The 13,946-nt window shown below is 38.6% G+C and overlaps 1 protein-coding gene across 1 annotated transcript in view; it reads left to right on the top strand.

The window, feature by feature from the left end:
* The window catches only part of LOC147400493 (protein cornichon homolog 2-like), a 44,194-nt gene extending 31,620 nt beyond the window's left edge, over nt 1–12,574 (top strand). The window contains exons 4-5 of the mRNA XM_086446191.1: nt 10,300–10,404; nt 12,190–12,574. Of these exons, the coding sequence (XP_086302317.1) occupies nt 10,300–10,351 (52 nt within the window). The 3' untranslated portion in view covers nt 10,352–10,404; nt 12,190–12,574. The remainder of the gene's footprint in view (nt 1–10,299; nt 10,405–12,189) is intronic.
* The last annotated feature ends 1,372 nt before the right edge of the window (nt 12,575–13,946 follow it).

Genomic DNA, 13,946 nt, shown 5'->3' with positions numbered 1-13,946 from the left:
CAACGAAGAATTATTAGCACGGAACCTTGATTGGCTGGATGAAACTTGGGAACGAGAAATGGAGAGACTCGGTAAATACCAACAACAGTTAAAGAGATCCTATAATCAGAAAGTCCGGAGGAGAGCATTCATGGAAGGAGACTTAGTATTACAAAAGGTTTTTCAAAATATGTAAGAAATGAACAACGGAAAGCTTGGGGCAAATTGGTAAGGACCATACATTGTCGATAGATAAGGGGAAGTCGGGGTTTACTATCTAAGGACTAGAACGATCGATGTAATTATGGCTCCATGGAATGTCTATAATCTCATAAAATATTATCAATAAAATTCCAACTTCCTAACAATATGGTTTTTTCTTTAGAGTCCCAAAGTCTTGGCTTGTTGGGGAAGTCAAGCCTAACCATGTGGGGTTGATAGGTCTTGGTTCGTTGGGGGAGTCAAGCCCGACCATGTGGGGTTGGCAAGCCTTGGCTCGTTGGGGTAGCCAAGCCTGACCGTGTGGGGTTGGTAATCCTTGGCTTGTTGGGGGAAACAAAGCCCAGTTGTTTGGAGTTGGCAAGCCTTGGCTTGTTGGGGGAGCCAAGCTCGACCGTGTGGGGTTGGCAAGCCTTGGCTTGTTGGGGGAACTAAGCCCGACTGTTTGGGATTGGCAATTCTTGGCTCGTTGGGGGACCTAAGCCCGACTGTCTAATAGGGCAACCTTTGGCTCATCATAGGAACCAAAAGCTGACCATATGAAAGGACGATTTGGGTGTTTGGGAATAGAAAATCCTAAAAATTTCTATTAAGATTCCGTGTGCTCTGAAATCCGAGAAAATCGCCTTAAAAGATTAGAGAATAAAGCAGAAAGTCATTTTGTATTAAGAAAATAAAATCTATTACAGATAAACACTTGGTTACGAAACTTTTTACATAAGATCGGGGTGGGATCGACAGCATCGAGAAAAGGGAAATGAGCATCTTTGACATCCTTAGAGCCCTCGGCAGGTGCAACGACAACCTTTCCCTCCAGAGCCAGCTTGACCTTCTTTAGTTTGGCTTTGAGTTTGTTGTAAGCCTTCTCCTAAGCCGAGTCTAAATCATCGAGCTCAGCTTGGAAGAGAGTGAGCTAGTCCAGGAGAACCCTTTCCTTCTCTGCATCATTGGCCTCCAATTACCCCTTGGCTAGGGCAAGTTCTCCTTCCGCCGAGGTGAGATCCTTCCTCACCTGCTCCATCTTTTGCTCTGAGCTTTGGAGCTTGGATTTAAGGGCATCCAAGTCACCCTAGATCTTGTGACTATGGGACGCTGCAGCATCCCTCTAGCTATGCTGTTTTTTTGCAGTTGCCTCAGCAGCATCACTATTAGAGATGACCGTGTCCCTAGATTGTCCGAGTTTTAGGACTTCGTGTTGAACCTGAAAAAGAAAACAAAGGATTAGACCTCACATAGACAACAAAAATAGAAAAACTAAAAGAGAACAAGGACAAAATGTCCTAGAGAAATCGAGCGTGGTTTTCTGCAAAATGTTTGTTTGTGAGCGCCCTGTCCTTGGGAAGACAGAATGACTCAAACATCGTTTCCTCAATCTGAGATTTGGAGAATGCGACACATTGATCTGTAACTGGGTGGCCAGCCACAGATAGGGAGACAACCCAGGGAATGCTTGGAGGGTCACTTCCTTTAGGTCCCGATCCAGAAGTAGAGGTCGAGGCTTGGATAGGAGCAGGGGTGGAAGCGGAAGGGGCCTCAGAGTGGCCAACTAGAGTAGGACGGGGGTCGGTTCCCCTCCGTAGTCTCTTCAAAAGAGATTGTTCTTCTTCTTCCTCCTCCCGGGGAGGAGAAGGCTGTACTTCCATCACCTCGTCATCGGAAGCGTCAGAATCAATAGGAGCAGGGCGGTTCGAGCGGAGCGACAAGTCTTGAAGATCGTCTTCGGTTGTCTCACGAAGTGGTTCAAAGGTTCTGAGCTCGGTGCTCGTACGCCTCACTTGTTTGCCTTCCACACGAGAGTCAATAGGGGTTAGGAAATCAGTAACTCAGTGATATAACTCCGGGCTGGAAAGAATATGGGTTATAATCACCAAGTCAGAGATTCTCTTATTTTTGCCCGTATCTAGTCACAAGAAGTCGGAAGTCGAATCTCAAAACAAGTAAAGAAAAATTATAAAAGAATTAAAGAAAGAAAACTTACCGACTCTGTTGAACGAGTTGAAGGTGAGCGGGGGAAATTCGTCCCTAGGTACGCTTTCCCACTGACCAGTCAATTTGATCGGGAACAAAAACCAATCTTTGTCCGAGTTGGGAAGCTCGAACAAGGATGGTTTCCCTGTCCTTTTAGTTAGGTGGAAGTACCCTTGTTTTTTGGGGCACCTCAGAGAGAATTGGGCTCTTATATCAAGTAGCCCGAACTGCAGACCTTCTTCCAGCCGAGCATTCATTTGCTTGATTGCATAAATAAGACGGTAAAAATTATCGCTCATTTGCCCAGGAGCCCTCTTATAGAAGTTTAAGACTTCCTGAGTTAACCTATTAAGAGGAACTCAGAGGCCAACCTTAAACTACCCCCAGTAAACTACAGTGGTGCCTTGGGGGAGGCCTTGAGAAGATGAGGGCTCATCTGAGAAATAAGTGCCCACATTGTCAGGGATATGATATGCATCCCTGATCTCAGATAAATGAGGGCATACAGGAGAATAAGTTTTCCCCCTAGCCATGAAAGAAGAAAAGAAAAGAAAAGAAAAGGAAAAGAGATGAAGATTGAGGAGAGGGATGGTTGTTCTCTAACCTTGTGGTCGAAAGAAAATTTTGGTACTGTACTGGAAGGACTTGTTGTCGAGCAAAGACAAGTGTGACGGCAAAAGAAAAATTTGCAGCAGAGAGCTAGAGAGAGAAGAAGAGTAGAAAGAAAAAAGTGAAAAAGAAATAATGAAGGGAAATGGGGTATTTATAGACCTTAAAGGCATTGAGATACAAAACAAATGGAAGGTTCTGATACACTAGAAAAGCGAAGTAATGATGAAAGGGCAACGCTTTTAATGTGCGTAGGAAACGATTGAAACAGTACGAACATGCGTGCGCTTTTGACCATTGGAGGGGCGACCCATGTATACGACGCATAAATGCACCGCAATACAAAGCAGTTGGCAATGCGCTCCACGAGAAAGTTAGTTAGAGCCCTGCCTTGGAAGTTCGAACGGTTGGACTTCAAATTTAATGCTATGAGTGGGAAGCTAACAAATAACCGTCTAATAGAAAGATTCCATGTGTATAACATTTATTAAGTTGTCTCGGAGTTTTAGATCAAGATCCAAAACCCCTGAGGGGGTATTGTGGAGGGTATTTTTCAAAAAAGTGACATGTGGTAATCTCGAGACAACTTAGTTGAACGTCCGAATTACAAGACAACTTAGCTGAGTGTCAAAATAGCAGAGAAGGTAGAAAGGCTGGTTTTTGCCTTCAACCAAGCTCCGAGGGTCTGTAATTGAAGTTCAGGAGTTTCAAATCCCTTAAAATAAGGAGTTTAACTATATTCGCAAGAATCAAGGAAAGCCCCTAACTAAATAGAACTGCCCACACAAAAATCAAGGAGAAAATTTAGGAAGAAGGAATTCCCAAAAAATACGTAGGTGCAAGGCACAAAGTGGTATGAGTTCTCACCCCTCTAAATTTTATACGATTTTTGTACTAAGATTTTGACTTGGGCATCGAAGAGGTGTTGGAGGCACACACAAGGGCACGAGGAGAGGAGATTGTGAGGTATCGTCACAAATCTCAAGGTAGTGCAAGTTTTTGCATCTACAATTATTAAATGGGTTGGGTTTGGGTTATGGGCCTCAACCCGCCTAAGCTGTTTAGACACGTTTAGTTATTCTATCATTAACGTGTAATTTTATATATCAACAATTATTTATTTATTTTTTAATTACTCATTTTTTTTTTAGAATTCGTTAGAACTTTTTCATAATACATTTTTTTATTTCAAATTCTATAAAATATAAAGGGTGTTTATCTTAAAATTAATAAATGGTTAAGCTTTAGTTTGGGAAAGACAAAACACTTAATAAGTTATTTATTTATATTTATATTTTTTTACTCCATTTTTTTCATTAAAATCTAGAGGTATAGTGTTTGATTCCAAATATTGGCAAAATGACCCTCATTAAGATTTAAGATCTCACCACATCACCTTATGGCATCCAAAAAACATCATCTGATGCCATATGGTTGTAAAAGACCAAATTCTACGAACTTCGATTTTTTTTCAAAAGAAGGTTATTTTTCACCATTGAGCTTAGTTTACGATCATGTGACCTTATTTTTAGTAATGATATTTTATTTTTGGTGGTGGAAATGGAACTTATGTTATAGTTCAAAATTGAAAGAAGAGAAAATTAATTAATTAATTAGCCCTAATTACGCTGTAAAGCTATTACATAATCTAAGTAGGTAAAAAGACTAAAAAGGACATCTAGATTTATTTTAACACTCCCCAAGTTGGTGCATGGATATCAATAATGCCCAACTTGGACAGGACACCTTCAAAGGTGGTTTTGCTAACACCTTCGGTAAGAACATCATCGAGTTGTTGAGATGTAGAAACAAAAGGAGTACAAATCTGTCTAGAAACAATTTTTTCTCTAATGAAATGACAATCAACTTCGATATGCTTTGTTCTGTCATGTTGAACTGGATTTGTCGCTATGTTAATTGCTGATTTATTATCACAATATAGTAAGAATGTGACTGGCACAAGAAGACACAAGTCAGCTAGTAAGATCTTGAGCCACAACAACTCAAACACTCCAAGTGCCATAGCTCTGTATTTTGACTCAGCACTCGACCGAGAAATCACATCTTGCTTCTTACTGCACCACGTTACCAAGTTGCCACCAACTTTAGTACAATACCCAGAAGTAGACCGTCTATCAGTCACTGAACCAGCATAATCTGCATCTGTCCATGCCTCAACACGAAGATGACCATGATTATTGAACAAAATACCTCGACCAGGACATCCCTTAAGATATTTAAGAATACAATAAACTGCAGTAAGATGAGATGTTCGAGGCGAGTGTATAAACTGACTTACAACACTAACAACATAGGCAATGTTAGGGTGAGTCATAGACAAATAGATCAATTTTCCCACAAGACGCTAATACTGACCAATATCTGACACACTCCTCCTCAAAATCAGCCAACCTGTGATTCTGCTTAATAGGAGTATCAGCGGGACGAGAACCAAGCTGACCGGAAGCACTCAGTAAATCCAAGACATACTTATGTTGAGAAATAAATATACCGGACCGGGACTGTGCAACCTCAATACCCAGAAAATAGTGAAGATTTTCAGAGTCCTTAATCTCAAATTGATGGCCTAAGTAAGTTTTTACCTCAGTAATGCCATCATCATCTCCAGTAAGAACAATATCATCCACAAACAATCAGAGCAACAATTTTACTCTGGGAGTGACGCAGAAATAGAGTGTGATCAGCAGAACTCTGATGGAATCCAAACTGATGCATGGCCATATTAAAGCGCTCAGACCATGCGCGAGGGGACTGCTTCAGTCCATAAAGCGAATGACGAAGACGACAAACTTGGGTAGGAGAAGCAAATGAAAGAAACCTAGGAGGTTGGACCATATACACTTCTTCCTGAAGATCATCATTGAGAAATGCATTTTTAACATCTAATTGATAGAGAGGTCAACCCTTAATAGCGGCAACAGAAAGGAGAACACGAATGGTGGTCATCTTGGCAACCGGAGCAAATGTCTCCTGATAATCTATCCCATAAGTCTGAGCATAATCTTTGGCCACCAGCCGGGCCTTATAACGAGCAATAGAACCATCCGGATTATGCTTAAGGGCGAAAACTCAGCGACATCCCACAGCTTTCCTTCCATGTGGGAGAGGAACAATTTCCCAAGTCTGAGTCTTTTCAAGAGCAGTCATCTCATCAATCATAGTTGCGCGCTACTCATGATGGGTAATAACATCTACAACAGTAGTAGGAAGAAAAATGCGGAAACAGAAACAAGAAAACTTCGATAGGAGGGTGAGAGGGCAGAATCAGATACATAGTTAGCAATGGGATAAGTACAAGTGCGCTTACCCATACGAGTGGCAATAAGACGATCATCACAAGGAACAGAAGGAGGAGGAGTTGGACGTGAGGAGGCAAGCTAGTCTGGCATAAGAGTGATGGTAGTATCGCGTGGACACTGAGAGTAAACCTGCAGGGGAAGAGGTGACAAATTGATAGGGGGTGGAGAGGGAGGAACAGGTAAGGGAAGAGGAAAAGGGACAGGTAGGGGATCATCAGGAGAGTCTAGGGGAAACCACTCAGATTGAATTCCAACGGACCCATTGTAGCTCAAAAAATTAAACATCTTGAGAAATGAAATGCCGTCGAGAAAGAGGATGATAACAATGATAACTTTTCTGGGTAGAGGAATAACCCAAAAAAATACATAATACGGCCTTAGGGTCAAGTTTAGTACGAGTTTGGTCAAGAATTTGAACAAAACAGACACATCCAAACACACGCGAAGACAGGGGAAACACGAGACGATCTGGACAGAGTAGAGAGAGAAAGGCGTGGCAAACTGAAGAACCAGAGAGGGGGTTCGATTAATAAGGTATACAGTAGTAAGAACTGCATCAGTCTAATAAGATTGTGGCATGTTCATACCAATAGAGATGGCATGGGCTAACTCTGAAATATGACGATTTTTACGTTTCGAACGATCATTCTGCTGAGGAGTCTTAACATTAGACATTTGATGCTCAATGCCAAACTCTAAACAAAGTCTTGACTGTACGACCAAACTGGGTATGGACCATAGCAAGAAATAGCTTGAAGATTCCACAAACTTCACTCTTGTGTTTCATAAGATAGACCCAAGTAGTGCGATTGTGGTCATCGATGAATAAGACAAAATAGCAAAAACTAAGAATGGATGGAACTGGGGAAGGACCCTACACATCTGAATGAATTAGGTCAAACAAAGCAGGTGCAGTAGTATTCATACTTACAGGATAAGAAGAACGCATATGTTTGGCTAATCGGCAAGTTTCACAAGAAAAATCAAGCAACTTGTTATTATTAAATAAAGCAGGGAACATGTGTTGTAAATAACCAAAAGAAATATGGCCTAAGCGTAAGTGCCAACACATTACAAGAGCTTTATTAGACGGACTATTACTACTACTACTACTACTACTAAGTTGAAAAGCAGAATTGGCGCTAGATGAACCAGGTACGTCCAATAGATACAATCCATTCACTTCACGTCTAGTTCTAATCGTCTTCTTCGACCCCCAGATCCTAAAAGACACAATGAGAGAGATAAAAGGTTACACTGCAGTTCAAATTTTTGGTAAGACTACTAACAGATATAAGGTTAGTAGTAAGTTGAGGAACATGTAGTGTGTTATTTAGGGATAACGAAGATGTAATAGGAAAATAACCTTGACCAGCTATAGAAGACAAAGAACCATCGGCCAGGTGAACCTTGCAATGACCAGAACAAACACTATAGGTTTTTAAAAAGGAAGACGTACCGGTTATGTTATCTGAGGCACCAAAATCAATGATCCATAGTGAGGAAGTGGTGGAAATACTGTATGCAGATGCAAAGGTACCTGAGTGAGGAAAGGTAGAAACTGGCTGAGATGAGGTCTCCATCTGATGGAAAAATTTTCTAAACTTGTTAAGCTCGGCTTGGGATAGAGATACCGAATCCGATGAGGAAGTAGTAGCTGAAAGATTTTCTAAATCAGTTGTCTGCTGAGACAACATGAGCTGAAGATCGTTGAGATTGTTGACGGTTCTGATTAGGACGACCATGAAGTGCATAACAACGAGTCTTCACATGACTCAACTTTCCACAATGATCACACTTATGTCGTTGACGGGTAGGCAGAGATCCATTGGGAGGTTGTGGAGAAGGTAAGCGAGCAAACATAGCGGAGTAATCTCCTGAAGAAAGAGGTAGGACAATTGCGCGACAATTCTTATCAGCCAATACATAAGAATATGCAGTCTGTAAGGATGGAAAAGGATCCATACCCAATAAATGAACTCTAACATACTCAAACTCATCCCGTAGACTCGCTAGAAATTGAAAAATCCGATTCTTATCCAGAATTGACGCATACAATGTCTCATCGAGAGGGTCCTTCCAGGCGTAGTACGAGGAATAAAATGTCAACTCTTCCCACCGAGTACATAGTTGTGATATATAGGTAGTAACAGAAGAATCACCCTGCGAGAGACGAGAATTCTCACGCTCTAGGTTGAAAATCCGGACATTGTTTAGATGTTGCAAGTAATTGTTTTTTGCGGAATCCCATATATGTTTTGTTGTCGAGGAGAACATAAAACTGGCTGCAATGTATGGTTGCATAGATGTAACCAGCTAAGAACGGATCGTAAAATCATTAGCAAACCAATGTGAATAAGAACTATCAGTCTGTGCAGGTTATTTATCCGCCCTTGTGAGCTAACCGATCTTCCCTTTTCCACCAATGAACATTTCAACCGATCGTGCCCAAAGGAGATAGTTAGGACCATCTAATTTTACGGTGGTGATTTGAATGCTTGGAAAGTCGGTTGAATGAGAAGGAAGACCACTCGATCCATTACTAATACCAGTGACCGAGGAAGAAGATGATTCAGAGGCCATCAAATAATCCGATTACTTTGGTTTGAAGAGAATTCAAGAAAATGAGAGCACGACTCCCTAGGATAAAGTGATTACAACACCCTAAAAGTGACAATGCACGATCAAAGAAGCTGTAAAGGTTGATTAAACACTATTGTCGGTGACCCAAGTAATCATTACCGCAAGTTTAAGGAATCAACGAGCAAGATAAGTACGAAAACAGCCTCAAACAACACCCTGCTGTGATCGAAAAATTTCGTAGGTGTTTAAAAACACTACCGGCACTCTCATATAACCACTATGGGAAGTGAAAAAATAAATCACAGCCACCTACTGTGTCGCACAAGACAGAGCAGCCACCTGCTAGTGTCGTCTGCTCAAAAACAATTAAAAAAATCAGCCACCTACAGCCACTTGCTGTGTCGCATAGGGCAGAGCAGCCACTTATTGGTGTCGCTTGCTCAAGATCCAACTATCTGCTTTGGTTGTAGAGCTCAAACAGCCATCGGCTGTGTCGTACGAAGCAGAACAGCTACCTGTTGTATTGAAAAATCTTTAAAAAAATCACCTGCTGTGATCGCAGATGTCCAGGCTTCTACCGTGGGTGTCGCAGGACTTCACTACAGTCTCCTTGGGTGTCGTAAGGTTGAGATACAGCCACCTTGGGTGTTGCAGGCCCTAAACAACATCGTTGCTGTGAGTACCGCCTGATCGCAGGCTTTGAATCTTGTTTAACTTCCTATCGCATGATGCGATTAGGGTTTGTAGCAACAGAGAACTCTCGTAGGGGTGATATGGGTTGAAAACGAGTGGTGTAGAGGTTTGTTTTAAGGAAGAATGGATCGATCGAGTTTGTAACAGATGAAGGAGTTCAATAGAGATACAGAGAGCAGGCTCTGATACCAAGTTCAAAATTGAGAGAAGAGAAAATTAATTAATTAATTAGCCCTAATTAGGCTTTAAAGCTATTACATAATCTAAGTAGGTAAAAAGACTAAAAAGGACATCTATACTTATTTTAACTGTTATCTAATAAATATTAGAATTTTATTAAATAAGTTATATATGGGTTGGGTTTGGGTTTGGTAAATTTTCATAATACCCTTACCTCAACACGACACGAACACAACCCGACCCATTGCCATCCCTAAGTATTGTGTATGGAATTTAACAAACATATAATTGTGTTGATTAGCCCATTATGTATAAACATTATTTAGGAATAAAGAGAGAAAAACTGGAATTCAATGGTTTCCCTAGTAACCATGGGTTTAGTGGATTTTTCATAATTTGGTGGACCAATTTCAAATAAAAAAGAATGCAAAATTCAGAGCTGATAAGAATGAGGGATAGGCTTAAGATAACCTTGAAGGTTAATAAATTTTTTGCCTCTTGTGATTTTCATTTTAATATGACACTAAATTTCATTGGATTCCATTTTTTTTTTAATATATTATTATTATTATTATTATTATTACTTTTCATACCCTACTAACGTTTGCATGTGCTCTGCTTATGTTCCCAATACCCGAGTTCCTAATTCCTTACATAGATCATTTTCCTGTTCTTTTCTTCTTATGTTACCGAAATATATATTATGAGAAATGGTTAAGCAACTGTTGAAACCATTGATCGTTTGCAGGCTTGCGGTAACTGTTGTTATGGCACTTATTAATGAAGATGATGATTTGTAACGAGTTTGGGGTATTTTGAAACTCTATTTGATTGATGAGTGTAGCAATTCACTGTAAGTTCTTCAATTGTTACTCTTTCTATTAAAAGAAGTTTGACCTTCAATTGGTGTGGTGTGTTTGTGCATTATGGTTTCTTGCTTCATCAAGGCTTGTAGTTCGGGATGTTATCTTGCAGAGAAAATTATGAATTAAATTGTGGGTCAAAAGTCATGGCGATTAAAGAGCATAAATATGAAACACATCCTAGCCGAGCTTCACTGTTGTGATTTATTTGTAAAGCATTTGTGATGTTATTATCTCAGGGTTTCTCAAGCGTAGTTTATTTTGAAATTACACTAACCTCCCTACTTTTAGGCCAGGTGTTAGAACCATGGGTTTTGTAGGTGTTCGGCATGGTTTTGTTTTGATGTATTTCTACAAATACGGGGGGGCATGTTATTTTTACAGAGATTAAAAGGAAACAATATGAAATATTTCCATTTCTACTAAATAATTTTAAATGCTTGTACTTAAAAATAGTTTGTACTTGTGTAGATGTAAGAAAAACAATAAATTAGTTGTAGATAAGAAATGTAATGGGCTCCTGTTACATAGAGTTTTCAAAGATTAATATATATATATATATATATGTATGTATGAGAATGCTAATGTCTAATGGATCATTTGGACGTTGGCAACCTCCAATACTTAATACTTTCCCACATCTTTAGTTGTGTCTTTTAGTAATAAAAGTAAGGGTATTTTGATCTTTTGAATTTAATCTTTTATTATTATTATTGAAAAAGGAAAAGATATTTCAGTCTTTGGATAATCCTTGTAAACATTTTACAAAAGTACCCTTACATTTTTCAATGAAGACAATGTATACAAATTAATCAATAGAATGTGAGGTCAAATGGTCTTTGTCAAGTCTTTTATAATTTTGGCTGTATCACTTTCCCAGTCATGTTCCTTTAGAACTTGTCTGTCTTGATCGTATAGATTACATGCTAGTTAGTAAACATCAACCTCTACCTCACAGCATGGTAATTAGGACTCACAATGATTTACTTAACCAATATACCCAAATAGTAATGAAACATGGCTTCATTTTTTAACTTAACGTGTGGGTAAAATCGGGACAAATTACGATGCATGTAGTATGACTTTCATGCTAATGATTGAGCTCCCTAAGAGTTTGTCAATTTCAATGCAGTATAGATTTTAGTCCAATCACACTACAGAGTGCCTAACCTGAACTCAAATCCAACAACTAACTGGAGCATTTGATTGAAAAGTTTATTTCAGACTTTCTTAGGATATTTATGATTCTATGAGACATACTTATAATGTTCAAATTCTATGAATCCCATTTTCACAATATTCAGGCATCTCTGCAATTATCAAATTTGCTGCCCTTGCACAATGACAATTGATCTGCCTTATTTGGCATCAAATTGTCCATGAAGTATTTTTCATCATGCTCGCAGTCTACGTTTCAAGGTGACCATCGTGTGATCAATGGATTATGTGTTATTGCGGAGTGCAAACCTATCCGATGGTTCCCTATCGTGACATGAATTTATCCCATGGATATTGCCATTTTATCTGAGTGAACATCCAAGCAGTCGTCCGTATTCTGGAATACACCCTCCTGACAATCAATCATTCAACAAGAGAAATAGACAAGAATATGAATATTTTTATGGGATTTATCATTTAAATTGTCAACTATGCCCCAGGCTTTTGGAGTCAATTTAATTCCTTACATAGATCATTTTCCATTCTTGTCTTATGTCACTGAAATATATATTGTGAGAAATGCTTAAGCAACTGTTGAAACCATTGATCTTTTGCAGGCTTGTGGAGACTGTTGTTATGGGACTTATTAATGAAGATGATGATTTGTAACGAGTTTGGGGTATTTTGAAACTCTATTTGACTGACTGGTGTAGCAATTCACTATAAGTTCTTCAATTGCAACTCTTTCTATTAAAAGTTCAACCTTCAATCAGTGTGGTGTGATTCGTGCATTATGCTTTCTTGCTTAATCAAGGCTTGTAGTTTGGAGTTTACTTGTCATCGTTCAAAGAAAATTATGAATTAAATTGTGGGTGGAAAAATATGGCAAATTGAAGAGCATTAATGTGAAACACATCCTAGCTGAGCTTCAATGTTTGTGATTTGTTTGTAAAGCTCTCAATGTAATTATCATTTCAGGGTTTCTCGAGTTTTACTTTAAAATTACACTAACCTCCCTACTTTTATGCCAGGTGTTAGAACCATATATATATATATATATATATAATATATATATATATATATTATATATATATATATATATATATATATATGTATTTTTTTTTTTTTTTGAGTTGTGATAATCTGACGCCCCCCATCACAGAACTGTAGATCATTTGCCTTAGGACACAAGAAAAATATCTATGATTCTGCGTATCCCAAGGCAAATGATCTACGGTTCTATGATGGGGGGCATATGTCAGGGTGGGCGTAAGAAAATCATTATTCAATCTTTTCCCTTGTAATTGTTGAACATGGTTTTATTTTGATGTATTTCTACAAATATGTCTCAGGGATTAAAAGGAAACGGTACTGGAATGTTTCCATTTCTACAAAATACTTTTAAATGCTTGTTAAAAATAGTTAGTGCCTGTGAAGATGTAAGAAAAATAATAAATTAGTTGTAGATAAGAAATGTAATGGTCACCTGTCACATAGATTTTTCAAATGGTGGGTGGTGTTATATGGATCAAAGGACCATCTCATCTTTCTCCTTGGCCCCAACGTCAACTAGGTGCTCAGAAACACCATTAGGCGCCACACGCTTCTTGAGCTTAACATTTTTTAAACTGTCAAAAAATGGGTAAATTGAAAAAGAAATTTTCACCGTTGGATTTGAATTTTAAAATTGGGAGTTCAGTGACCGTCCATTTTTAAATTTAAAATCTGCCCTAAAAATTAATTTTTTTATTTTTTTATTTTATAAACTACAAAATCAAGAGGGCTGAGGTGTCATTTAGATCAACTCATCATGGTCTCAAACACTTTTTTCCCATGTTGTTTTGTCTTTTAGTAATCAAAGAAAGGGTATTTTGATCTTTCCAATTTATTATTATTATTATTATTATTGGAAAGGTTAAAATATATATATTGGTCTTTGGAATTTGGATAATAAATCCTTGTGAACACTTTTGCAAAAGTAGCTTTTTTTATTATTTATTTTTCAATAAAAACAATGTGTTTGGTTAATCATTAGAATGTGATGTCAATTGGCCTTTATGGTCCTTAATTTTGGCCAAGTCACTTTCCCATTCATGTTCCTTCCGAACTTATCCGTCTTGGTCATATATCACATGCTAGTTGGTAAACAATCAACCTCGACTATGCAATATATTCATTAGCGATCGTAATGTACCTACTTAACCAATATGCTCACATCTTAATTACTTAACCATGGCTTCATTTACTTAAAAACGAATGGGTAAAATTAGGACAAATTACAATGCATGCATGTGGTATGACTTTAATGCTATGATAGAGCAGCCTAAGAGTTCTGCAGTGTATATTTTAGTCTAATAACACTACAAAGTAGGGT

Source organism: Akebia trifoliata, chromosome 6 (assembly GCF_017979445.1).
Source record: "Akebia trifoliata isolate Shusen 1 chromosome 6, ASM1797944v1, whole genome shotgun sequence".
Lineage (NCBI taxonomy): Eukaryota > Viridiplantae > Streptophyta > Magnoliopsida > Ranunculales > Lardizabalaceae > Akebia > Akebia trifoliata.
The sequence above is the reverse complement of the archived record's forward strand: the minus strand, read 5'-3'. Positions and strand labels throughout refer to the sequence as shown.